The sequence below is a fragment of the Synchiropus splendidus genome, chromosome 5 (genome assembly GCF_027744825.2).
Source record: "Synchiropus splendidus isolate RoL2022-P1 chromosome 5, RoL_Sspl_1.0, whole genome shotgun sequence".
In the NCBI taxonomy this organism is placed as follows: Eukaryota; Metazoa; Chordata; class Actinopteri; order Syngnathiformes; family Callionymidae; genus Synchiropus; species Synchiropus splendidus.
The window spans coordinates 14,164,505-14,190,223 of NC_071338.1; the positions used below are offsets into that span (position 1 = coordinate 14,164,505).

A 25,719-nucleotide genomic window follows, 5' to 3' on the forward strand; every position below is an offset into this window, starting at 1 on the left:
TTATTGCGTTCTTCCTTTGATCACTGGTGCCCATTCATGACGTGATTCCTAGTGATTTTGTTCGCTCTCTAAGAAGGTGTTGGATGCCCCGAGGGAAGTCATTATCGTACTCCGCTGCACAAAAGAAGCTTAAAAAATCATACATAATTTTGAGTGTGACGGAAAAGGAGAGTGACTAAATGATATATACTTAACCTGGTCAGAACGTACAACGTGGAGCCGCCACCTGATGACCCGGCTGTCGTGGTGGCATTTTGTCAGTGCTCTGTGTGCGTTCACAGTCATTACTACTCCCCTCCACTCAGCCTTGGAAATAGAAGTTTTGGAATTTGAAGAATCCTGCTTAGAAGTGTGTCTAAATGCTTTATGTAGCCAATGCTTTATGGTGTTTGATGTGTTGGTTACTGCGATTATTTGTAAAAAAAAAAAAAAAAAAATCAAAATATTTCAATTTATAGAGGAGATGGAAAATACCATTTTACTAGGTGTGAGATAATTCTAAATAATGCCAGTTCACATCTTTTTCATGCTAAGATATGAATGTTAGAAGTTCTCATACAACAGCCACGTAGCTGTAAACATCATTATGCTATGAATGGCAACACCTTTGGCAGAAAACGGGTCTGAAACTGGTCCTCAGAGGGCCACAATGGGTGCAGGTTTTTGTTATATTTTTACCAATGAGGTGTCTGAAGAATATAATCAGTTGATCAGTCTGGTGCTGACACCTGATTGGTTAAACTGTATGTTCGTAGTTTAGTTGGAACAAAAACCTGCACCCACTGCAACCCTTTTGTGGACCAGTTTGAGACCCCAGGGAATAAAACGAAAACAAATGGAAAATATTGTGTCCAGAATTTTTATCTGTGAATTTGTGTTCTTTTTTTGATGCGGTCAGATTTTTCTTTGACATTTCCTAGCAATGGAGTTTTGATAAAGACGACTAAGCTGTTGCAGGCCTAAAAATACTTGACTCCGTGACCGTTCTGCAGTTTGGCGGTGATGCTTTTCGAACATCTGTTGATGATGTTCCATCCATTTGCTGGCCTACTTCTTTGTTGGGTGGTGTGCTTTTTCTCCTCTGTCGGCCCAACGTAGAATATGTGGCGTCATATTGATATTTCCAGAGCAAGAGTGGAACCTGAAATGGAAAACATGGTCCACGGTTAACTCAAACTTTTTCTGTTAGAGGTTTAAGCATTGACTATCAGTTTGTGGCAATTTGTTCAGCTTGTGTGTTGCGCCTGCATTTTAAAGCCCTTTTTCAAGTCTTTTTATAGCTTAATGTGATGTGGATGAGCTCTCTTGTTCTCCTGATGGCAGATACTGTAGAATACATGACCAGACATGTTGGAGGGTGAAATGAAAGTGATCCTGATCTCTTAGATGTGTAAATGGTAGACGGGCAGTGGACAAAGAGTTGTCCTTTTTTTTTTTTTTTTTTTAACTTACAGTTTGAAAACCTGATACGATGAAATGTGAATAACAGAGTTAGTAGAGGCCAGCTCTGCAGGAATGGCTGGAGGGAGCGACAATGCAGGTGTGTTGGCTGGAAACTGAAAAATGTGTTTGGTGAAATACTGACGTGTTCTCTGCGCTGCAATTTATCTCTTGTTAAAAATCAACTTGCTGTATGTCATTGTAAATATCTCCTTAAATATTTCATGCCAAGAACATTTGTGACTTGACTATGTGTGTGTTGCTGTGTGTGGACCATGCCTGGTGTTATGATGGTTTTGGTTGAGCCCACAGCCCCCGGGTAAGTTCCTGTCTGACCGAAGGCTACTGTCATTGTCCTGGGAGTGAACGCAGGAAGTGGAGGTCTCCATGACAACTAGAGGAGTGGTCCTGTTCACAGTTGTGTGAGGTCTATTATAGACGCGTCTTTCATAATTTGTTTACTTACATTAATCCTCTTGAAATTGTTGAGCCGCACAAAGCGAGTGTGTTACAAGTCTCCGGTTGCAGTTTTATGATGGTCCACTGATATAAATCCAGCAGGTATTTATGACTTTTTTTTTTCTTTTCTTCTTAACCTTGCACTTTGGAATGTTTGCTCAGCTAGTGCCATCAAATGATAACTGTATGAAGAATATGGAAAATGGTTTTGAAATGACACACATTTTGTCAGTTTGTCAGCTGTGTATTGAGGATAGTATCACTATAATCACTATAGTATTTTGTCATTTTTCCATCCTCAACATAAAACAATTGATTCATTTACCTTTATGAGATGTAAATAGTATATAGTACATAACATATTAGCCCTTGTGACATGTTGCATTGAGTTTGACTTGCTTTTAGTGTTTAAAACTGGCATATATAATGTGCAGCATGTTCAATCATAACCCTTTTTTTGCTTTTGTTATTTGCTATTTATTCCTCCTATTTGGAACTTTTTTTCACCTTATGTTTGAGGACAAGTTGGCATCAGTGCATGAAGCAAGTGTTAACAATTGTTGACTTGATAGGAGTGGGAATAAGAAAGGACATCTAATCTAAGTCAAACCTCCATCTGCCTGCACTCTTCAACGCTTTCACACAATAACAAAACCCCACACTGCCATGCGATGACAGAGTCCCGCTCCAGATTTAGCTGATGCCTGTGGTGCTCCCTCTAAAAAAAGGCTTGCATGTTCTCGTGCAAGCAGTCTTATTTTAGTGTCGGTTGTGTCACCTGTTGATGTGTAAACCGTGGAATGTGGCAGGAGCTGGTGGAGCATCATTCAGAGCGACTAGCCTCAGTGATCCGCCACAGCACAGACGGTCCGGAGAGGCCTTTGGTCATTTTTAATTACTGTGTGGACACTAATTCCTGCTCTGACTTGTCTGAGCTTTGTCTACGTGGCTGAAGTGTTTGGACACAGTTGGCTGCAATGTCTTTAGTGGGGCTGTCTTTACTTTGACATTACGCTATGCATGTTTTATATGAGGAGTAAATGAATGGACTGCCTTTTCTCTGCAGCTCTGAACCTGCTGCTGCGGGAGTTTGTTTCTAGCCTTAGTATGATCCTTCAATCGCTAACACATTTGCCACTTGTTTGTATCCAGAATTGGTTACACATGCACTGGTACTTTTACACCTTTTGTCTAAGCTCATGAATAATTCTGATGACATCATTTAACAAAATATTTGTGATAAGGGTTTCCTGCAGGGCTCTCCTCTCAAGCTGGTCCCCAGATTTTCACCATGACCAAAGGGCTTTCTGTGGGAAACCCTGGTGATTATCGTTTTTGCCATATTTGTACCACACAACACAAGCAAAATTAGTTCTTGCCTATGTCTTGTTATTCATCAATTTTTTATTGTCGGTCTGTAATATTATAGCACCGATGGTGACCAAGCCACACAAGAATTTGCGTTGTAAAGATGATAAATCCTTTCAAGTTGAAGTGTTCATCTTGGAAAAAGGCAAGCAAGGACTTAACCGAGCTCAGATGTCAGGAAACCAACATCCTCCTCTCTCTGGCCTCAGTTTTCTCTTTTCCTCTTTTGCTGAAATATTTTCTCTTTAATATTTCTGTTTTCGTTCCATTCATCAGCACTCACAACAATAGCTCTGGAAACTTGAGATCATTTAGAGTGAGGATGAAATGTGTCTGGAAAAAGGTGACCTTTCCCAACAGTGCCTCAAACCAGATTAATGTCGGCACAGAAGAAGCCAGACTGTCGCTGACAGGTAAATTCAGCATAGATACTGTTCACCTCCACTCCCTGCAGGTCACGAGACTCATACCGCCCTAATTCTTCAAAGTGGAACTTCCAGCTGAACAAGAAACCAGAGCTTTATTGGTTTATTTATACTCTTGCTGATGAGTCTGGAAGTCATTAATGGCAAACGTTCAATGATGGTCTGTGTTGACAGAGAACACCGGCTTTGTCCTTTTGCACCTCTTTTTCAAGCTGGAAATGTGTTGCTTTTCTCTAATTTAAACAAGTTTCCGAGACCGTACGGTTGTTAAATGAACCCTGTTGAACTCAAACACTTGTTTCCAGAAATGGATGTTTTTGTGTAACAGAGATCGGAGGGTGTGCTACTGCTCTGCATCTGCACGTCACAGTCAATTTACCATGCAGTCGCAGAACAACAGTGACCCATGTTAACCATTTACTGTCTGCTACCTAATTGGGATGGACTCTGCACAGTGTGTATATACTGTCTTGGTCAGCTGTACCTTCATTTAGGGTCATGCAATACACGCAAGTGTGGTGCAGAACCTGCTCATTTCTCATATGCCAAATGTTGTTCAGGCATTATTTTTGTTTGTGCGACAAATATTGAGAAAGCTCTTGTATAAACATCTGTTGGTGGTCAGGAGATAGAAGATGCACCCAGATCAGATCACAGAAACACGGCCTAATACCGGGTACAAAGAACAAATCGCTGGCTCACAAGGCCAAGGCTTCTCTTTGAGCTGCCCTCCGCCTCGAGGCTGAAGGTGAACTATTTGTGCGAGGCTGGGGAGTCTGGGGTTGTGTTACACTGTGATACATGTGGGTAGGAATACTGGTGTGTGTGAGAGGGAGTCTGGAGGCGAGCACGTCGGCACTTGTTTGCCACCTTCACAGTCGCATCAATCAGCTGACCTTCTCATTCTTCAGCTGATCCGACATTGCAGAGGTCATCTCTTCACCAATATCTATCTTGCTCTTCAGGACATTGAATCATCACTCCAGATGCAGATAACCGTAATGTTTCACTGCCTTACTAGTCATTTTGACTTTTGTCTCCGGTCTTACTGGCTTTACTGCAAACCTCTTTCTGGATCTGATAATCTACATTTTGCACGTGTAATAGCCAAAATCATTCCCCCCATTGACCTGAAGACCTTGTTTTATCATAGCTCTGCAGAATGCCCTTGGTTTTCATGGGATAATGTTCAATGACACCCAGCTGTAGGCGAAGCCATGTTTTTTTTCTTAGAAGAGACAGAGCAACTACCTGTCACCATTGGGTCGGAAACAAAATCCCTTTTACGTAAAATGCACAGAAGTCATTTCGCCGTAGATTTATTGAGCTCTTATTCATCTTTTATTTTACCACATTTGTTAAAATCACTATTAAATCTGATCTACGTAGCAGATAGAGAAGCTCCAATGTGGAGTCTTGTGAATTCTCTATGTGACTGTGAGACTGGCCAGCTCTCTTGCGTAAATGAGAGACAAAGCATTTATAGAACTTTTCTTTCTCATCTTGTCTTGCAGTCCACCCAAGCTGCCCTTTTCGGGCTACTGGAAGGAACCAGTAGACAAATTCATTCCAAACACCTTCATTTACTAGGTCAAACCAGGATATGCAGTGGAAAAAAGAGCTTCCTTGTTTTTATGTTCTCCAATTACAAAAACAAGTAAACACATGGGAACCAGTAACAGCCTATAAAAGTGTTGTTGGTTCCATACAATGTCTGAGAACATTCTTTTAGTGGAAATGCAAAGTTTTTTTCTCTTTGGTTCTTACAAGACGAATCAAAGCCCTCTGCGTTTTCACGGCTTTTTATGTAGTTGGTTTTATTACCAGTCGAAGTGTATGTGTTTCATGTCTGAGGTACAATTTCCACCCCCTGTGGCACGGGGTGAGGGGCAGGGGCTATTCTGAAGACTGCTCAGTTTCATTAAATGAGAAATGAGTTTCTGTGTGGCACATGTTTTATGGTTTTGGTTATCCTAGCTCCTATCTTTGGTCATTCCCGCGTTTGATGGAAGTAAAAGCAATAAACTACAAGTCTCTTTTAATGACTCATGTTTATAGTGTAACTGCCGGAAAAGAACAAGGGGTGTGTGTGTGGGGGGGTGGGGTGTGTGTGTGTGGGGGGGGTCATTATCGTATGTTTTAGTCTCGGAAGTGAAACTTCAGGCTTCAGTTCTGTCATCTGAGCCAGTCGTTTCAGCAAGCAACACTAAACTAAGGCAGTCCACATGGATGATAAAGGTCCAATCCTGAAGCTTCAGTTAAAGTTGATCAGTACTTTTATGTACTTTGTCAAATGTTAATTCACTGTCCTGTTTCCCAAAGATGTTTCCCGTACAGTGTTTTGCACTTATTTTACTATTATTATTATTTTTCAATTATTATTATAATTCTTACTTAAACTTTACGACTTGCTGTGGCCAACATGTTTTTGGTGCCGTGTTAGCAAAAATGAACTGGTGTAGAATGACCTCATTCTGTTTGAATTCTACACTACACAAAATATGCGTTTCATGTTTATCCCAACTAGTTTAGAGCCTGTTCTTTTCGTCTTTTAATCTGTCAGCATTTCAATGAAATAATTCTGCTTCTTTGCGAAATGCTTTGAATTATTAATTTGTGTGTTACAATTTAAGCCTTAATGTAAGTCGAATGGAGCGTCAACATTTTATGGAATATTTGTGCAATATAGAGAAGTCAAAAGAATCTGTGAGGTTGTTTGTGCTTGGCATTCTAGTCTTGTCTGAATGTGTCCGTCATCTGCCCTCGGACGTTCCTGTGACATAATGCTGAGGTGAAATATGGAATGAATCAGGGAAGAAAGACAGTTAGAGCAACGAACAAAATATTAAATGTCATTAGATTTTCATAATCTTTAATCCGGACTACATTATTTCATGAACAATAGGCGTATGATGTGGCTCATGGCAATTGCGGTAGCTTTTCCTGGAATCCATCAGTCTTTCTGAACATTTAAATTCCTCTGAATGTTGTGTACAAAGATATCAAACTGTGGTGGTATAAATGTTGGTTGACATTATTATAAATTAAATAAATTAAATTAAATTATAATTAAACGATTATAGTGCAAGTATAATGTATTTTTTTTTAACCTTGATGAACATATAAAACATTTGAGGAAATGTATTAAGTGAGTGGAACACTTTTTCATGACTAGTTAACAAGTGTGACAATCACATATTGTCACGTTAAATAAATGTTTTTTTAAGAAAACAAACAAGATTTCTGTATAATTCACCATGAACTCCCTAAGTGTTGGCCTTGAGTGACACTTTACAGATCAGTGGCAACTTGCACACTTCGGTGCAGAGAGTACAAATTCCTGGTGACTCACATTATAATAAAGGAAGGGCAACACTTCATGAGCTCTGAACATACGCTCTTGGGCTCAGCGACAGTGACACACACAGATGACTTCACATGACAGAAAGCTGACCAAACTCGATCCTCGGCTGATCACAGACAATGGCCTGCATTGAGGAGGCTGACTCACATGGTTGAACCTCTCCTTGGTTTCTTGGAGGGTGAGCCTTGAAATTAGCCACTGTTTAAGGTATGGAAGTGTTCACGAGGAAATCTAACAAGTGTTGCTTTAACCAAGCAACCTGAGCTGTGTGAAGCTAGAAACATAAATCTTGGTCATGATCGCTGCTCTACAAGGAGTGCTTTAGTGGTTAGGACCAAGGCACGTATTCAGGTCTGTTTATTGAGCTACAATAGCAGTTCAGTTGTTTTTCTAATACAGTTTTTGCTGTGTTGCAATTATTGGAGGTGGTGTACAGTTGAACAGGTGATCATCAGAGTTGCCTCATACTGTAGTTTAACTTCTGGAGTAGTCACTTATTTGGTTGTTATTGAATTCAGTGTTTCTCTGCAAAAGCTTGGGAAATCCATATTCAGTCGAGTTTAAATCTCTGAATGCATGACTGTGATGTAACTGGATCTGTTTAGGTTTCAGGAAACTGGCAGCTTCAAGTCCAGCTGAGCCTCAGCTGCTCCGTCACTTCCTTAAGATTTTTGCTTGACTGAAAACACATGCTCAGACTAGCGTTTCATAGAAGCTGAAGTGCAGGCTTTGGGTTGCTTGGGGGCTTTATTGTTCTCCAAGGACATTAAACTGAAATTGTATTTTTGTTACAGAACGAATATTACTGGTTAGTTATTATCTCTTTTCTGTGACTGTATTGTGTTTTTGTGTGGTTAATAAAGGTCATCTTTGGTGTTTCATTTTCAAACATTACAAGGTTGAATATGCACATTGTAACTGGTTCTTTGGTGTCAAGGTCTGCGGACATGTCTTTCCTGAGAAATACCAGTGGCATTGCTCGGTCTGTTTGTTTGCCTGTGTTCAAAGCTTGAAAATTTGTGGACGGATGTCATTCGGATCACCATTTGGGTCCAGACTTCTTTCATACGATTATTTAACTTTCAGAAATATGACCATTTCATGGCATTTGTGTCAGGGTTAGTTAAATTTTTCATTTTTATACTTCAATTTCCCACTGTCAGCTTTTTTGGTCTGCGCTTTCTGAGATGGTGTTGAATGTGGGATGGAAATATGAGGCCGGTGAATTTGTAATCCCACGTTGTTAAGTTTAAATTTTAAGGAACGACATGATTAATGAGAGACGACTGAGCACGTAGAGGTGCCTTTGATCGGCAACACTGTCGTATTAAGGACAGTGGACTGAGCTCTCTTCCCTGAGTGCTGTGACAGACCACAGTCACAAGACTGGGAAGATACAGTCACTGCCGAATAGTTTTCTTTCTTTCTATCTTAGTCTGTAGGCAGACATGTTCTTCGGCGTTTAGGAGTTTGGTGGTCAGGTTGAAAATGCACATTAACTGCTGTACAAACCAGTTGAAATTCAGACTCCTATTTGAACGCATTGCCAAAGGTTCTGAATGAATTCCCTGCATAGTTTCAGCTTTTCCGATCCACCACTACTGAACATAATGAACACTAGAAAATTGTAGAACTTAAGGAGCCCATTGTATCCTATGTCTCTACCCTACAGATTCCTCTGTCCACTGAAGGTTGTGGGAGCCTGAGAAGGAAAGGCAGCTCACTCTTCTGGTGGAGAACTTCAGTATGAAGAGTGCTTGTGTCGACTCCCTGAATAGGCACTGGGATAAGGCGTCTGTGCTGATTCTGCTCGACTCAGCAGTTGCCCATCACAGTCGGTGGCTGAGACAGCCCACGGTGACATTTAGTGTTGGAGCTGTGTTCCTGTTGTCATTTCAATAGCTCTTAGCTTTGAATGATTTACATTCTAAATACAGATTTATCACATTTTATGAATGAGGAATTTAATAAAGCATTTCCCAGCAACCCTCCCAAATTTTTGCAACTGAGCATGACATATGTTTATTTCTGAAAAACAGTAATTCTGTGACATATTTTTGAGTCCATGTTCCAGATAATCTTCACTGAGGTTTTGCCGTTGATCTTCCTGGTGTGATTATAAACATACAGCCTGCATGGCCACAACCCTAAATCCTCTCTCCTAAAGTGTGGTCACCATCTGTTATGGATGCCAGTCCCAAGATCAACGTGCACATCAGAGAATTAGTGATAACACATGCCAGGACTGTTGTTGCTGTCAAGTCTTGTGTCCCTGAGTATTATAATATTATGTTGCCTTTTTTTTTACTTTGGAGGGGGCCTGTAAATGCATCATCTAATCCCTCCTTTATTTGACCATATTTAATTGAATTTACTGACTTCCTTAACAGTGTTCACATGCGTTGCTCACATCAACAAATCTTATTCTCCTGTGGTTCAGTCCTTGAACACAAATGCAAGTCTCCTAATTGTGATATATAGTAGAGCCTCAAAAGAGCAGCCCTGTGGAATTCCATTTTACAGGAAACAAAAACAGTTTTATGGCAAAGAATGAAACACAACCACAACACATGCTGTTCTGATTAATAGGTGCGACATAGGAAGATGTTTCCTTTCGCAGAACCACATGTGAGAGAAGCCACAGCTGAAGGAAACAAGTTATTGCTTGTTTTTCTTGGGTATTTGGAGTTGGAAAATACATTTAGCACACGCTCTGTACATGTCTACTACCGTGATAATCAGTGTCCAGATGATCAGCATGTTTGTTTTCTCATCAGATTTGTATTGGCACACATCAGTGAGACACAACATTTTGGCAACCTACCTCATACATTTTTGCTGCCAGTACTGCTGCTGCATTTGGGATTTACAGTGATCTGTCCAAAGGGACTATGGAGATCAATTGGTTCTCTGTATATGACAGAAACTCCTTTGATCAAACGCTGAAATATATTAGGACCTATTTTCCCTTGCAGTGTTGATTGTAGGCTTGTATAGCCTCAGAACACAAGTGTCCATGCTGTTAAAGACTAAAAGAGTCAGTCATTGGACAGTATCATGAGTGGATTGCAGAGCTTGAACTCGGCAGAAGTCTTCATTTTAATTTGTAAGTTATCGACCGCAGGATTTCCTTCAGTGTTTCATAGAGCTGCAGGAAACTGCCCCCCACCTTGGGAAAAAAAAAACAGATTAAAGTGTACTCCAATGGCTTAGAGCATCTTGATCCATCCTTGTAGCTGCTGATATTGTTAGAATTTCCTTCTACTCAGTCACTCACAATGTAACCCCAAAATAAAAACTGACTGAATACAGTCTGTGATGTTGCACAGAATGCGTGTTTAACCGTCTTTTTCTTTGTCCTTTGTGCGGAGAAGCGGAGAGATAAGTGCTCCTTACAGGCCTGCTACGTGTGCTACATTGTTTTCAATTTACATGTAACTGCAGTTGTGCCTCCCCAGTCACGCGCCAATATCCTGTGGCCTTAGTTGAACAATGTTTGTTGATCATCAAAGGATAAAAAGATTGTGATTGTCATCGTTAAAATACCAGTGAAATTACTAAAAACAAAAGGAGTATGGTTTATGGGTAAAAAAAATATTTGCACATTTATAAATGGGGCGAGAGTCTGTGGGTTGTCTGTGTATTTATCTTTCTGACTGTTCCCTTCTGAAAAGAGTGTAAAAGACAAATTGAGCGCAGACTGTGTTTTGACAAATACATCTGTAACATTTTATATTGAGAAACAAAATGCATTTGTTTGCTTAGACAGCATTTCTTTCATTAGCACAGAGATTGTGTGCCCCTCTCCACTGTGTGTATTAAAGAGTGAATTTGTGAATGGCGTGATTGTGTGTCGGCCAGAGCGAGTGGCAGCTGCTGGAGTTGCTGTTTGGGAAAGCTTATGTGCGCGCTTGGGAGCATGTATGTGTGTTAATGGTAATCCTGTGGAGCTCAATGACTTATCTTTTATCCTTTATGGATATACATGCCCAGGCAAAATAATTTAGCCCTTTAGCAGATTACATAACATGACATCTAATCTTGGTGTCAGAATCTGGCAATTTCTAATCCCCCAGTTGGAGCGGGGTGTTTAAAAGGGCTTCTGTCTGTGACTGGATGTGGTTTTCTTTTTATGCTTCTAGGTATGTTATTGGTTTTGGAGAGTCACTGGAAATAATGCTCTTTTTTTTTCTCTTGTTTCACAGTGTTAATGATGTGAGTTGGTGGTCTCTGGAGCACAGTAAAGGACGTCCCAGGCCTAGCAGCTGCTAATGGGAAATCTTGCTCCACCATGAGTTTTTGTGATGGCGTTAGTGGCATGGGCACTCTGGGTCGGCGCCAGCGCTTTGAGAACTCGGAGTTTACTGTTCGCATCTACCCTGGAGACCTTGCTGAGGGCACCATCTACTGCCCGATCAGCGCACGCAAGACCACCACCGCTGCGGAGGCCATCGAGCGCGTCATTGAGCGCCTTCAGCTGGACCGCACAAAGTGCTACGTTCTAGCAGAGGTGAAGGAGTTCGGTGGGGAGGAATGGATCTTGAACCCCAGCGACTGTCCTGTACAGAGGATGATGCTGTGGCCTCGTGGGGCCCTCGAGCATCGGTCTGTGTCTGGTGGAGAGGATTACCGTTTCCTGCTTCGCCTGAAGAACCTGGACGGCTCTATTCACTATGGAGGAAGTCTACAAATGTGGCTGCAGGTCACAGAGGAGCGCAGGCGCATGGTGGAGCGTGGACTGCTGCCTCAGCCTGAAACCCAAGGTGACCACGCCGATCTGTGTCACCTACCGGAGCTAAATGAGCGCTCGCTGCTGGACAACCTGCGCTCACGCTTTCGCCAGGAAAAAATCTACACTTATGTCGGAAGCATTCTCATTGTCATCAACCCTTTTAAGTTTTTGCCCATATACAATCCCAAGTATGTGAAGATGTATGATAATCATACACTGGGACAGTTGGAGCCGCATATATACGCTGTGGCGGATGTGGCTTACCACGCAATGCTGCAGAGACAAAGGAATCAATGTATCGTTATATCTGGAGAGAGTGGATCTGGCAAGACTCAAAGCACCAACTTTCTCATCCATCACCTGACTGCTCTGAGTCAGAAAGGTTTCGCCAGTGGAGTGGAGCAGATCATCTTAGGAGCAGGTCCGGTACTGGAGGTGAGAGACATCACTACTGTTCAGTAGGCTTTTACTTCAGCTTATATGCTGCTTTATGAATGAAAAGTGCGTTGTTTGATTGGGAACGTTGGTATTCCCAGTAGCAGTAGTTGAAGGTGTGTAACATTCAGTCAGTTCACAATACAAATGGTAGTCATGCCTTAATACTGTCTTAATGGTAGCGGAGGTCAATTTTCTTTTCTTCACTGTGGAAATAGTTTCTTCTTTTTAGTTCGTGGAGAGGCTCAGACTCAACATGTTGTTTTTCATATCCCTGAAAATATTCCACTTCATTCTCTTCTCAAGTGGCTTGTCACATAGAACTTTTGACGTTTTCACAACCACACATTTTTTCCATTTGTCTACAGCATCAGCTTGAGCTCTTAAACCTTGCGTAACATCCTTAACTGTGTGCACAATGCAGCCAGTCAGGAAGACAAATACTCCTTCTGTTGGCTCAAGTGTGGTTGTATTTTATGAAGTCAAATTTCTACTGACACCCAGCTGCTATGAACGAGACTGTCTTGTGGACTGATTTTTAATATTACAACTGTAGATTTACCTTCAGCTGCCACGTCAAGTTCAAAGTCAACCAGCAACATCCTCACGAGTAGCGGGTGTTTGTCCACGCTCCAGAAAATAAAGTTCACAGGAATGCCATTCAGTGGCGTGTCTGTGAGTTAATAAGTAAGCACATCAAGTTAGTCCTCCACACAGCATCACGACTGAGTAGTTCTGAGTGCAGAGGAGCATTCTTAATTGTTTGCACAGTGAGATTGCATATCAGCTGTCTGTCATTGATGCCCATGCTACTGCACAGAGAGGAGTCATCATTACCTCACATGACTTCATCGTTATTTTGTTCTTCCTCTTCATTCACATTCATTCTGTAGTTTTCTGAAGTTTTCAATGAGACTTTTACGAGTGAATTTAAGTTAATGTTTACTGAGATTATTGCAAATAGAGGCGTGTTTGAACTTGAACTACTATACTCTGTTAGTTTTGTGCTTCACTAACTTGAAGAAAAAGTCAAATACAGAAGCTGCAAGTGTTTGTTTCCTCAATTACAGCTACAAATGACATTTAAAATCATGGACATGGTGGTGCTTTAATGGTTCAGCATTTCTGAGACAGTGATCAATGATCACAAAGCGACGTCTATGCGAGATACGGAAAGTTCATTGGAATGTAGCACAGTAAAACCCTTTGCAAAACTATTGAACAATTAAAAAAAGTCGGAAAATGCGTTCACCTGAGGTTGGCATGTGGCATGCTGCACACAGATCTGTGCATTTCAAACTTACCATGTATATTTACTTTGGCTTATTATAGTGCGACTTTTTAATTATTAATTTCGTGAACAGCTCTGTAACAACACAGCACACGTTAACACACTGTCAACTCACTAACCATTACAGTATACATGTTGTTACTTGTATAAATGACTCAATTTTATTAAGCATCGTTGGGATGTGTGGAACCAAACCGTGTGATGTGTGCGAATGCTTATTTACAATCAAATGTGTTATCATATTGCGTGTGGTAGCACCTTCAACACATGACAGAAGCGGTGACCGTAACTTCAATAGTTGACAAACTACCAGATTGTAATTGTTAATTTATGTTAGGTATTTAAATGAATGATTGGCATCTCTTTTACATTGATGAAACTTTCGCGTTTCCACTCGAATAAAAATAAACATGAAGCACATTCTCTCACAACTTTTCATTTTGTGGAACACATTCCAATATTTTAGCAAACCTCTGTGAATACACAAACACAAATTGAACTGAAGTTAGAGCTATTTAATTTTATGACTTTTAACTACATAGAGAAAACAGTGACCAGAAACTAGCCCATTTTGGACCAGATTGCAAACTTCTACACTCGTTCGTCGGATGCTTGTATTCAATAATGTATGTACACTCCCAAAAATGTTATTGACACAGCTACAGTTTTTAAAATCTACTATCTAAGTTAAAGCAACAAGCTTAATTTTGGAATGTCAGTCAGTCTGAGGAAGAGGACACCATATGTGTTGTGTGGTGGAACTACTGACATTTGCAATTTTCAATTCAGTGACTCACATTTACATTCCCATGTACCACTGATAGTATCATAGTTCTGTTTCCGTGGCTGTGTATTCATAGCTGTCACTGGTCAAAAACTAATTGCAGGTGGTGAGAGAGTTTGTGTAGCTCAGTTTAACTGACAACTCATGTACAAAAAATGTTGATGCTCCTCCTTATTGAGTGGCTTAAACGCAGACTAGACAGTCTGCCAAAACTGATCCCTGTTCATGACCCATGTGCCAACAATAGGTCTGTGATGAATACCTTTTTAATGCAGAAGACATGGGCTTCTTTGTTCATGTGCAGATGTTTTCATGTTTGCATCACTTTTATTTTTGTCTCGCTGCTGTAGTTCCAGCTGACCTGTCTCTTCTATGATACTGGGTGGGTTATCAGGAGTCAATAAAATGGGTTGTTGTTTGACTTCCTTCTCTCAACGATCCTCATCATGATAAGACAGCAGATACCTGAACTGCTTTGGTTTGTCTATTTAAGTGGTAAATCTGTCATTGTGACATTGTGAACCCGCTTTCCTATATGTGTGAGTCACTGGATAAATATCCCTTTGAGCAGCGAAGGACCTGTTTTTTTTAGAATGAGGATATCACTTATCAGAGGTGTTGAAGTCCAGCCCACAGCTGTGTATACTGCGTGCAACGATCAAAACAAATCCTATCATTTAAATGCTTCATTTAATAAGTTTGCTTGACGTCGATGACAGACTACACAGTCCAGCCACTGACATTCAGCTTGTTTTTTTTTCTAGCTACATTTGGAGGACTTGTCGCGAGAGCTCAAAAGCATCTTTGTATTCCACACCGGAACTCAACTGAACTTGAGTAGGCCTTACTCCGAAACGTCATAGCTGAAATATGGCAAACATCTCACCTGACTTATCAGCTCTCATCAGTCCTGACAATGTTTACCCTCTCTCACCTGATATGCCTGAAACTGTCATAAAACTTTAAATTCCTGAGCATGTGCTCTGTTGGAATTTACAGTCCGCCATTGTTTGGCTAGCCTTTATCTCTCCTAGAGTTGGTGGCATGAAAATATGTCATAACTTGTGACAACAAAGACCTGTTTTCTACTTCCGCTGTGATATTTTGTTATTGCTGTTGAACGATTTAACACACTGATGAAAGTGTTTTCTTAGTTTGGGTTTGTTTTTATATTTAATTTTTACAAAAGTAGTGATCATCCAGTTAACTACCACACACGGGCTCCATCCAGATGTCTGCCTGTCAAGTCCCCAGGCTGTCAGGTCGCTGCTTGACATCTACAAATGATAAATGGCTCAAAGTCATAAAAGCTGACCCTGGAAAACTATGTTTTTCTTCTTACAATGCTGACCAGAGCAAGGAACAACCAGGAAACATGGTTTACAAGAAGTTGGTTAATAAGTAGTGTTAGTGGGTGCTTGTGCTCATGTGGAGAAGAAGTAGTTTTGTCTCTTTAATTGACACTTAAGTGTGACCTCAGCTGTCAGCTGGTCCTTCACGGGTCAAGAGAGAAATATGGGGCTATTTCACCCGCCTGACTCTGACAACACCATCAAAAAGTGCTTCGGATGACGAGGTCAAGAAGTCTTTGTTTGTCATTGTGTGGACTTGTAAATAGCAGTCTCTATTCGCCGAACAAGTTGTATTCTCAGTTCTACCTTAGCTTTTGGTACTCTGTAGTGTCCATTGTCTTTGTCATCTGCTGCTATCAAACTGGAAGAACTGATAACTGATAGCCTTCAATTGGCGCTGCTGACTGTCTCACTTGATCATTACGCATGCTAACGCTTTGCTTGAACAATAGCTACTGGCACGTTTGTTACTTCTCAGCGTTGATCTCACCCCCCTGGTGCCACGCTCGTCCAACCTCTGAAACTTTATCCAGTGACTCTCACTGGGAGTGCGGAGGATTGCTGTTTCTGCTTTGTCGATTGTTCATGGCAGAATCATTGTAAAAGCTTGAGTTCTATTGTTACATGTTCCTACTGTGAGCCTTGCAACCGCAGGTCAGAGGTTTCTGGGAATCTGGATGGTGAAAAATGATCAGTACTATTTGGATTGTTTTATGGTTAAGCCTTAATCCAGGTTTTGTAGGATTTTTCATCATTTTGGGTTCACAGCAGGGATGTTAATCTGACTCCATGACGGTCCCTCATTCAAGTGCATCTGCGATTTGCTTTAGCTTGCTGTCTTGGCTGCACCCGCTATTGGCTACATACATTTGGATTAATCCATCGTCTTAATAATTGATTTGATTGATGAGAGTGGACACTAGTTGTGTCTTAATAGGGTTGAAGTATTTTTAAAACCAGACACTGTGGTTAAAAAAATCCTGACCGGATTTGGAGTCGGAGTCAGCTGTAGCCATGATGAGACAAATGTGTCTGTGTATCCCCTCAAAAGTTCTTTTATGCATGTTACTGCAGTGGAGTCCGCAGGTGTCCTGGCTGAAGAGCTGACACACACCCAAAAACATCCACTTCCCTTTCTGGATCACCAGAAGCACTGTTTCTGACAGGCGTCTCTTTATAGTCACAGTTTGGAGTATAACATAAACCGTTTAGTTTTATCTGTTGTATAGAAAAACCTTTCATTTCGTCTTTTTGACTCCTTGCTTTCGGCAACAGGCTAGTTATGATTTTTCTCCCAATCACTCCTGAAATAAATATTGACAATAGCCGCTCGAGTCCCAGACACACCCCCTGTCTTTTTTTGGCTCTCGGATTGAAGCTGAAATGCTAACAATTGAGAAAGAATACACACTACTTTGGGGTGGCTTATAAACTCAAACTTGAGTTTGTTTTGAGTCCTGCTGAGCTCTAGTGAGTAATGGTCATTATCGTAATTGATTTAAATGTGAAATCATTTTTCATCCTGGACTGCTTGAAATATTAGATGCGAATAATAAAGAGAGCTAATGCTAGTTCTATTCTCTTGATTTAATGTTATCAGACAATTTTGCAGTTTAATTTTCACCCGGTACTGTTTATGAAGTTAAAACCGCAAGCTCATGGGTCATCTTTCTGCTCATATGGAGCATTGAAATGCTTGAGAAACTTGGTTCATACCAAAGGGACACGACTGTACTAACTTGAACGTAAATTAATTCATCTTAAATTGGAATAAAACTGCAAGAGAGCGTCTGAAAAGTCTGTGTGCCTGCTGTTAACCTGTGCAGCATGTGTGAGCACATGTGGGTGTGTACGGGAGAAAACCACTCAGCAGGGTTACTTTTAAAAATATCTCAGGCTGCAGTAAGGCCTGTGCTAAGGTCTTAGAGCACATCTTGGAGTCGACCTGCAACACTTTTGGATCGTATTATTACTCACTTTTGATACTAAATCATCAGCTCATGTTCCAGTTGGCTGACACTTGAGGTGTTTTATGTTATAGAAAGATTCTAAAATTGGCACGGGGTTGGACTTGGTCCCTATGTTTATGTCTCAGATCTAACTAATAGGATTGACCTTGTTTCAAGCTGCGCCATGTGGCTTAGCTTTAGCGTAGTGATTGTGCTAAGTCACTTCCCTCACCTGGCTGCATTGTCTTGTCTCTGAAATCCTTGCTCAATGTCAAGCGAGAACGAGCCAGATAATGCCTGACATGTGGCCTACATATGGACGGGCCAGTGCTGACACCACCTGTTCAGACTTTGTCTAACTGTGGGCTGAGATTACTGATGTGACCTGGGTGTTGACGGGGAGGTCAGCAAACACATGTGGGATTGTAGATTTATCTGACGCACAGGTTAGTGGTTAAACCTGGGAGTCAGGGCTCACTGCCAATCTCATGTGTTTGTCATTTATAGTTACACTGTATATTGTTTTGTTATTGTTATTATTAGTTGTATTCGTATTCTACACTACAGCACCACTTGTTGGACTGGCATGCCATGTGTATAATTTCTCCCCCAGATTTTCTTTTTATTTAGCATAGGGATCTGTTCTTTTCCCCTCCACAGTGCTCTCCACAGCCCTTTAGATCATTTTTGATCCCCTCTGCTGAGGTCTCAGGGTAGGGCTCCCCAATGTTTGTAAGTCACTGAGGAGAGGCCTTGGAATCACCCGCCATCAAGTTCAACTAAAGCTCTTTTTTTGCGGGAGGTTAGACCATCCATTTAAACTGTGAGCAGTGGACTTACGACATACGGCCGGGTCTTCAGTGGGAAGGTTGTGAGCTCGATGTGGCGTATGATGATAAATCACTGAGGTTCCATAGATGCAGAATATTTAAATCCAAGGTAAGAAATTTGTTCTCACGAATGACACCGGAATGCCACAAGTCTAGATTCTTTCAACAAGTCTTCCAAGCTGATAACATGTTTCCGCTTAGCCCTGTACATTGTTTGCGTACTGCAGTCACACAAGCAGTCTCATTTATCACAGCGAGAATGGTGTCTTAACAAGTTGTAGAAACCTGAGGGGCTTTCCCATCCTGAAAGTGATATGTAATGTGTGATATATACGTTTGCTTTGGTTGCCAGAGTTTTCAAACACCTGTCTACTAAAACATTGGTTGCATCTTCTTAGTGCTGTTTGGGTCCTCCTCCTGTTCCCGAAGCTACAGCTTGTGGGTCGCTCCTGGTATGCAGTGCTTAATTGAAGATAAAGTAAAGTGGTTTTCCAGCAGCAGATTTGTGGGTAAACCATGGGTCACCAATGCTCAAGGGAACCCAGGCTGGCCCACATTCAATCAACTTCCTTCCATTGTTTTTTTGTCTGTTTCTAGTTCTATTTAGATGCTACTCTTGACAGTGTGCTGTCATTCTTTATTATTACCCACATCTAAAAAACAACTGAACGCTGAAAAAACACCTTTGGGGCCAGAGATTTGAGGATGACTGCTGCTGTGGAGGGTTGGTTAGGTGACCAGGATGATGAGGAATAAGTGTGTGGCATGGAAGGGGACCACGTTGAAAAATAAGGCAGTATAAATCGAAATACCATACTCTTTCTGTGTAAGACAGACTTCATGGCCTAAAGTTCATATTGTGGTAAAAAAGTAAAATCTATCACAGTAAGTATGTACCATGGTTTGAAATGCAATCAATTAAATTAATTGTATTGATATTAGAAAAAAAAGGCTTTGCATTTCATCACCGTAGACTTTATATAAATATAATAATATAAAAATGGAATTTTCTTCACTTCTGTGGACACAGATGTTGCCTCTTGCAGCATTACTGCTCCTGCTAATATAATAGTAGCAGCAACCACGTTGCACATAAACTTTGACATTACATTTACATTGTATCTTCTTCTTGGTGAAGCTAAAACTGTTGCAGAGACTAAACCTGAAGCTGCAGAAGTACTGTATTACAGCATGAATAAACAAGAAATGTGTCAGCCTACATGTCTTCAGGCTGAATAATATTCAACCTGATTGCCCTATTTTTTTATGAGTATTGTAGGTTAACTTGCTTCAATCTCAGGTGTTGGTTGCAGTTTTTTTCTTTCAAATAAAATGTGAATTCATTTTCCATAATTGTTGACTTGTGTTGTATCCAGAATTCATTCAGGAATCTGGGAGACTCCTCATGGACTAGTCTAGTACCCAGGTCATTATTTCATAGTTACACAGGTTAGAATTTGGCTTTAAAGCGACTGAATCATTTCAGATCATATCGCTGTAAGTCAACCAACAATGATTGAATTCCTAATCGAATCATTGCAATGAATCATGACACTGTTCAGACCATTGTGATTCCGAAATATATATAAATCCACAGATTGACTGCAAAGATTTGGCCAAGTGACTGTTGAACATCAAAGTAGGTACTTGTTGGCACACAACATTGCATAGTGGTTCATGCTTCTGTGTCGAGGGGTTTCCGAGTTTGCTTAAAAAGATAGTACTGTTTGCCCAATGCTTGAGTACATTTACTCAACACTTGTCAACACAGCCTATACCGAGACAAAAAAGATCTCGGGTCACTCGGCTCTCTGTCACTGTCTAAGCCTTCAAATAATGTCTGAGGAAAGTGCAGGCTGTTAATGCTCATTATGTGTGCATTTTGGACCTGACTTTTAGCTAGGATTTTGAGACAGGGTGTCCCAATGCCCGTGACGAGGGTGGACAATTGTGCTGACTTTTTTTAACCATTTTTTTTTTTCTCCCGGTTCACCGACATTTATTGCCACCAAAGATTCCAAAGATAAACCCATAAACGTACTCTTCAGATGAATAGGCTTTCTGTAAGTTTAAACACTTGAGAAGAAAACGTCATCCCCGTCAAAACATCAGCCATCCTATCAATAACAGCGCTTTTCCATGCTATGTTGACCAATCAAATGGTTAAATGGGAGCGTTGCAACTCGCAAGATGTGGATAACCACAAGGTTTCACCATACCGCTAATATGGCCCACCTGCAATGACAAGACACAGCTCCATGAAGGCATGACAATCTATGACTTTTAAGCTAATACGGTAAAATTACAAGGGAAAAACTCTTTCCTTTTCATGTTAGTATGATGGGATTACGATTAGGGTGTTATACTAATGGATGGGAAATGACTGCATTGTGCGGACTACAGTGTCCCAAAGGAACTTCAGTATGGCAGCCAAAATAATAGAATCATACATACTAACATTTAAGTAAAGCCAAAGCAGGTCTGCACAACTTCAGTGGTGTGGTGTTTTGTGGCATTAGTATGAAGCACTTGACATCCAAAAATATTATCAACAACTTTTTCAGTGACGAGAAGAAGGGCAATCCCCAAGGTTGTAATATGGTTATAGCCATCGAACTTAAAAGAGTGGCTGAGTACTGAGTTATTACTGTAAACAGTAATGCTGTATGTTGCTGCTTTGTCTTGATGAATTGCTTCAGCTGTTTGTGGTTTATGACTGGGCCGATGACATGAAACATTGAAATACATAACAGGCCGTCTGTAACTGTGATTTTTCAACTTAAGTCTTCGTTTTCTCTTGAGTCATGGAAGTTGTTTTATTTTTTGAAGGCATGTGAAATGAGGAATGTGCTGTCACTGTTACAAATACAGTCATTAACAGTGCAAACTAAAATCTTTAACCTTTCGATACAATTCATATGTTAATACCAACACGTGCAGCTGAAGTTTGGTGAACGACATGCGCTGTTGTATCCACAATGTAGTTACTTTGAAGTTTAAACCCTGCTATATCTGCTGTCTTTGTTGTCAGGTGTATAAAAATGTTTGTTTACCAAAACATCATTTATGTTATAGGGTCATGGTGGAACTTGAATGATCATTGCCATATCTCATAATACAACACTTGCAAAAGACTGGATCTGCACGTTAAAATGAGGGTGGTTTGTATTCTCTGCCGCTCCAGAACTAATAAATATTTTGAGGGTTCAGGGGACTGCCAAAATTCCACGAGTCATTTCCTGTGAAAATTATTTTCACTTCAGGAAAAACAGTGTTGGTCTGAGTGCGTGATTAGCCAAACATACCCAGTTAAAACACAAGCTCCTCGCTGCTCCCTATTTATCAAGCTATGTCAAATTATTATATATTTGTTCTGTTATCCAAATAGACGCAATCTTTATGAAAATGCTTTTCAACTTCCATGAACCGTTTATATGTGTAGTCATGTGATACCAGAATTGATTTGGTGTGAACTCGAGCCCCATAGTCCAGTAGTGAGAGCACTTCTGTTATTTTATTGGACGGAGTTGGACGCATGAGATCAAATTCCTCATCCTTCCAAGAAGAAAACATTTTCCTAAAAATGACCTCACGATTGAAAATATACATACAGCCATTTTGTTTGTGAGTTTACCGTCCACGTTGACATCAAACGTGGTGACAGTGAAAAGCTCTGGGGTGTGACTGGCTCACTGTGATGTAATTCATCCTCCCTCTGAACAGTGTTGCCGGACTTGAACCTGACATGATCCCCACCCTGCTTTTAAAATAAACAGAGCGACGGGACATGGATGCAGGGGATTCTAAAGACTTTTAAGGGATTTTAGTGTGTCGAGTGGTTACATCATCAGACGGAGCCTGGTGATATTTGAATCATGGCTGTAAATATGTGTTCAGATTGAGATTAAAATTTTTATCCTTTTATATAATGTGTCTGCTGAGTGATGTATTGACTCATGTATACAACCCTGACTCATGTTTTCCCTGTTTGGGCTGGTTCGGTACACATAATGAATCACATAATTGTGGTGAATAAATTGAGAAGTAAATTTTTATTTAAAATACATGAACTAGTATTTAGGTTTTGCCCTTTAGCCTTGATATTTTAAGGTAAGCTCAGCATACCTGTGTCTGTCTGAATACAGTCACTGATATAACTGCGTGAAATTTCTCACTAGTGTTGACTAGTGTCATTCACTCTACATTGAGTGCATTGCAACTGACTGAATTGCAACTGACGCCTTCTACACGTTGACAGTATAGAATTTAAATCATGCGTAATCTTGCTTGGGAATGTTTGAGAAACAATATAAGTATGTTCTGGCTGAACGTGTCTTCCTTTTTAATAGTAGTTTTGAACATTTATCGCGACTAAACAATCTAATAGATTAAAGATACTTCCTTTCCGCCTATCTTCCTATCTCCTTTATTTTATTAAAGGTATTGTATTATTCCATATGTGCAACAACTCAATAGATGTCTTTAAGTGTATAATTTTCTGGTGATGGTAACTTTTTTTCCCCTGTATATCTGAGCTTGAGTTGATGCTTGGATTATTTAAATGATGTGATCGTAGCCGCACATTTTAATCCATCAGTATAAATGTGACTCATTGTTGTCTGGCTTTGTTCAGCATGGGGCATAGCCCTGACTGCAGATGCCTGTGACCACACCCATGTCTGCAGTGCTGCAGTGATTCCAAGAAATCATGATGACTCTGTTTTGATTTCTTAGGATGAGGAGAATGCCAGATCAGTAACCAGGATTAAATAAATTATAGTTTTGGTTTGACATGAAACAGATTTTGTTTCGCATACGCTGGGATGTGCCCTGCCTCCTGCAGGGAGGACGCTGTGATCAAGCGAAAGTTGAAGCAAAAACCTTTCCATGCATGCCATTCTTGAAAGAAATGAAACTGACTTTTCAATCCATTGATTGAGTTTGTTGATCGTGTTGAATGACCAAGTGCAGGGTTTCTCAGGATTTTTTTAAACTAATAATAATAAATACATTAAATTAAATTCACGGAATGGAACATAACCAATCAAGGAAATGGATCGGAAAGTTTTTACTTTAAAAAGGCTAGTTTTTAATAGTGAGAAGTTAATCTTCATATGTGAATTCCGTGAGCAACGGACTACAGTTATGATGTTTCTGTCTGAATTTTTCCTTTAAAAACCCACGGAAAACATGTCACCTCCATGAGGCGGCACTCATTTATGCCGTGGCAGTATAGTGGGTCCACTGTTGCTGACTCGGACCTCATTACAATTGCGTACGCTGGCCAGGACCCTGAGCATAATACGCTTAGTACTGTTTGTTGTTAATGTGTCAGCAATGTACAGATTTTGTGTAGCTGCTAATAACGTCTTTCAACATGTTTAACGCCTGTGTTTGGAAAATGAAGAATTGGAGCTGTCATTTAAGATTGCAGCGAGAGACGAATATTGACAAAAAGAAGCCTCCAGCCTGTTTTCATTTCCAAATATGTGTCTAAATTCCCCATAGAATGATGTTGTGGTTCATTGTGGTGGGCAAAGTGGACCAAACAATCTCGTCTTGTTCTTAACGTTGGCGGAGTGAGTCACTCAGACTGTGGGCCGAATGGAAGGAATGGTGCTGCTTCATGGAAACATCAGGTCCTGCAATTGTGTTTTTATGACGAGAAACACCCAAAACAGAACAAAACATGTTGCTGACCATCCAGATTCTGTCTCTCGGGTCAAACATCAGTGAAATTTGTCGCTGCTTCATTCGTTGGGGTTTAAATAATTCGATCCAGATTAAACTTCTCTTTGAAACCAAAGCAGGATTTATGATACACATTTACGCTTTTGAGAGATGCACTTTTTTGGGTTGTTGACTTGTTTGTGGTTAAATATGTAGTATATTTCAAAAACAGTCATATGCGAGACCTGAATTGACATTTTTCTGTCTGCAATTGAAAGTGAAGTCTTGTTAAAAGGCAGACATATGTGTCGTTCTCTGCCTCTGCTCTCCTGCTGCTTGATGTTTGCCATCTTTCGCATGCCTCTCATTTGCTTCATCTCATTACCTCAGTGAGACACTACTCTATTGTTTACTGAAGAATGTCCGGATAAAATGCTCATAAACTACCTGCTTCTCAGCGTTTAAGTTGTTTGTTCTGTCGCACTCGCGCTGAAGAGGCTTTGGCAGCGTGTACTTTTTACATTAGGTAGGCGGTATTATGTAACCTGAAGTCAAAAGTTCAGTTGAGTGTTCCGTATTTCCTTTTTTTCTTTGAAATTGTCACATGGCAGAGGGGGCAGGCATAATGAGGCCAGGGACTAAAGGAACAGTGTCGGCACTGTTTGCCAGTGTGAGAAATGACATTGCGTAAAAGGCATCTTGACAATGTTTGAAATAAATCCGGTGAGGCAGCTGTACTTCACGGGCGAGGGCAGGCCTCCGCTGCAAATAGTTCCCAAAGAAGTCAAGTGCGGCTTCTGTCAGCTTCTTCAATGATGAGGTTAAAATAAACTAGTTCATTATTTTGAATTGGACTTCTGGCAATTAGTTTTGAATCATTGTTCGGTCTAGAGTGTTGCGGGTGCTTGGCCTCGTTGAAACGTCTTCTTGTCACACTGCGCAGAAGACAAATCCTGGATTATATTTTATTATTTTAAAAAATGTTTAATTAAAAAAATGTTCTCCAGAATATGGAATGATGCTGTCAATTGAAAATATGAGTTGTCAACCCAAATGTTAATGGCGTCGACACCACCTTGTTGGTGAGGCTTTCCTTTGGTCTACAATAGTCCGGTGGAAATATAGAACAGAAGTCAAAGCTACTGATGGGTTTTTAAATGTATGAACTTGACGAATGTGCAGTGTTTTCTGGAGTAGAGCCAGACAGAGGAAGATCAATGTAGGAACAGACAGGAAAGTAGTTAGCTTTAAATTTCTCTTATTCACTACTGTCTGACTTCTGTGAGAGCCAGTGTAGGAGCCTGTGCGATCAATGTTAACACGATTAAGGAAACATTAGATGCTGTCAGAGGAAACTAAGTGCATCTTTACCATAGATAAGTTATGACCTTGTGGCTGTTGCGCTGACTCACATCAGAAGAGAACAAGACATAATGGTGGTGCCATATTTGCCATTTGTGGTGAGATGAATCATAAGTAGAAAAGCTTACTCATATTTCCCTTTCACTTCAGACTGCCCTTCTTCTTTTTCACCAGCAACTTTAATCTGCACTCTACTGCCTGGTGGTGGATTAAGGTGAATCCATTGAATGCTATTTGATTCTCCCAGGAGCCTTTATA

The 25,719-nt window shown here is 40.6% G+C and overlaps 1 protein-coding gene across 15 annotated transcripts in view; it reads left to right on the forward strand.

Moving 5' to 3' along the window:
• Positions 1–25,719, forward strand: part of myo9aa (myosin IXAa) — a 67,938-nt gene that overhangs the window by 7,545 nt on the left and 34,674 nt on the right. For all 15 annotated transcript variants that reach the window (XM_053864387.1, XM_053864398.1, XM_053864384.1 and 12 more), the window contains exon 2: positions 11,262–12,223. In XM_053864387.1, coding sequence (XP_053720362.1) covers positions 11,348–12,223 — 876 coding nt within the window. In that variant the 5' untranslated portion in view covers positions 11,262–11,347. The remainder of the gene's footprint in view (positions 1–11,261; positions 12,224–25,719) is intronic.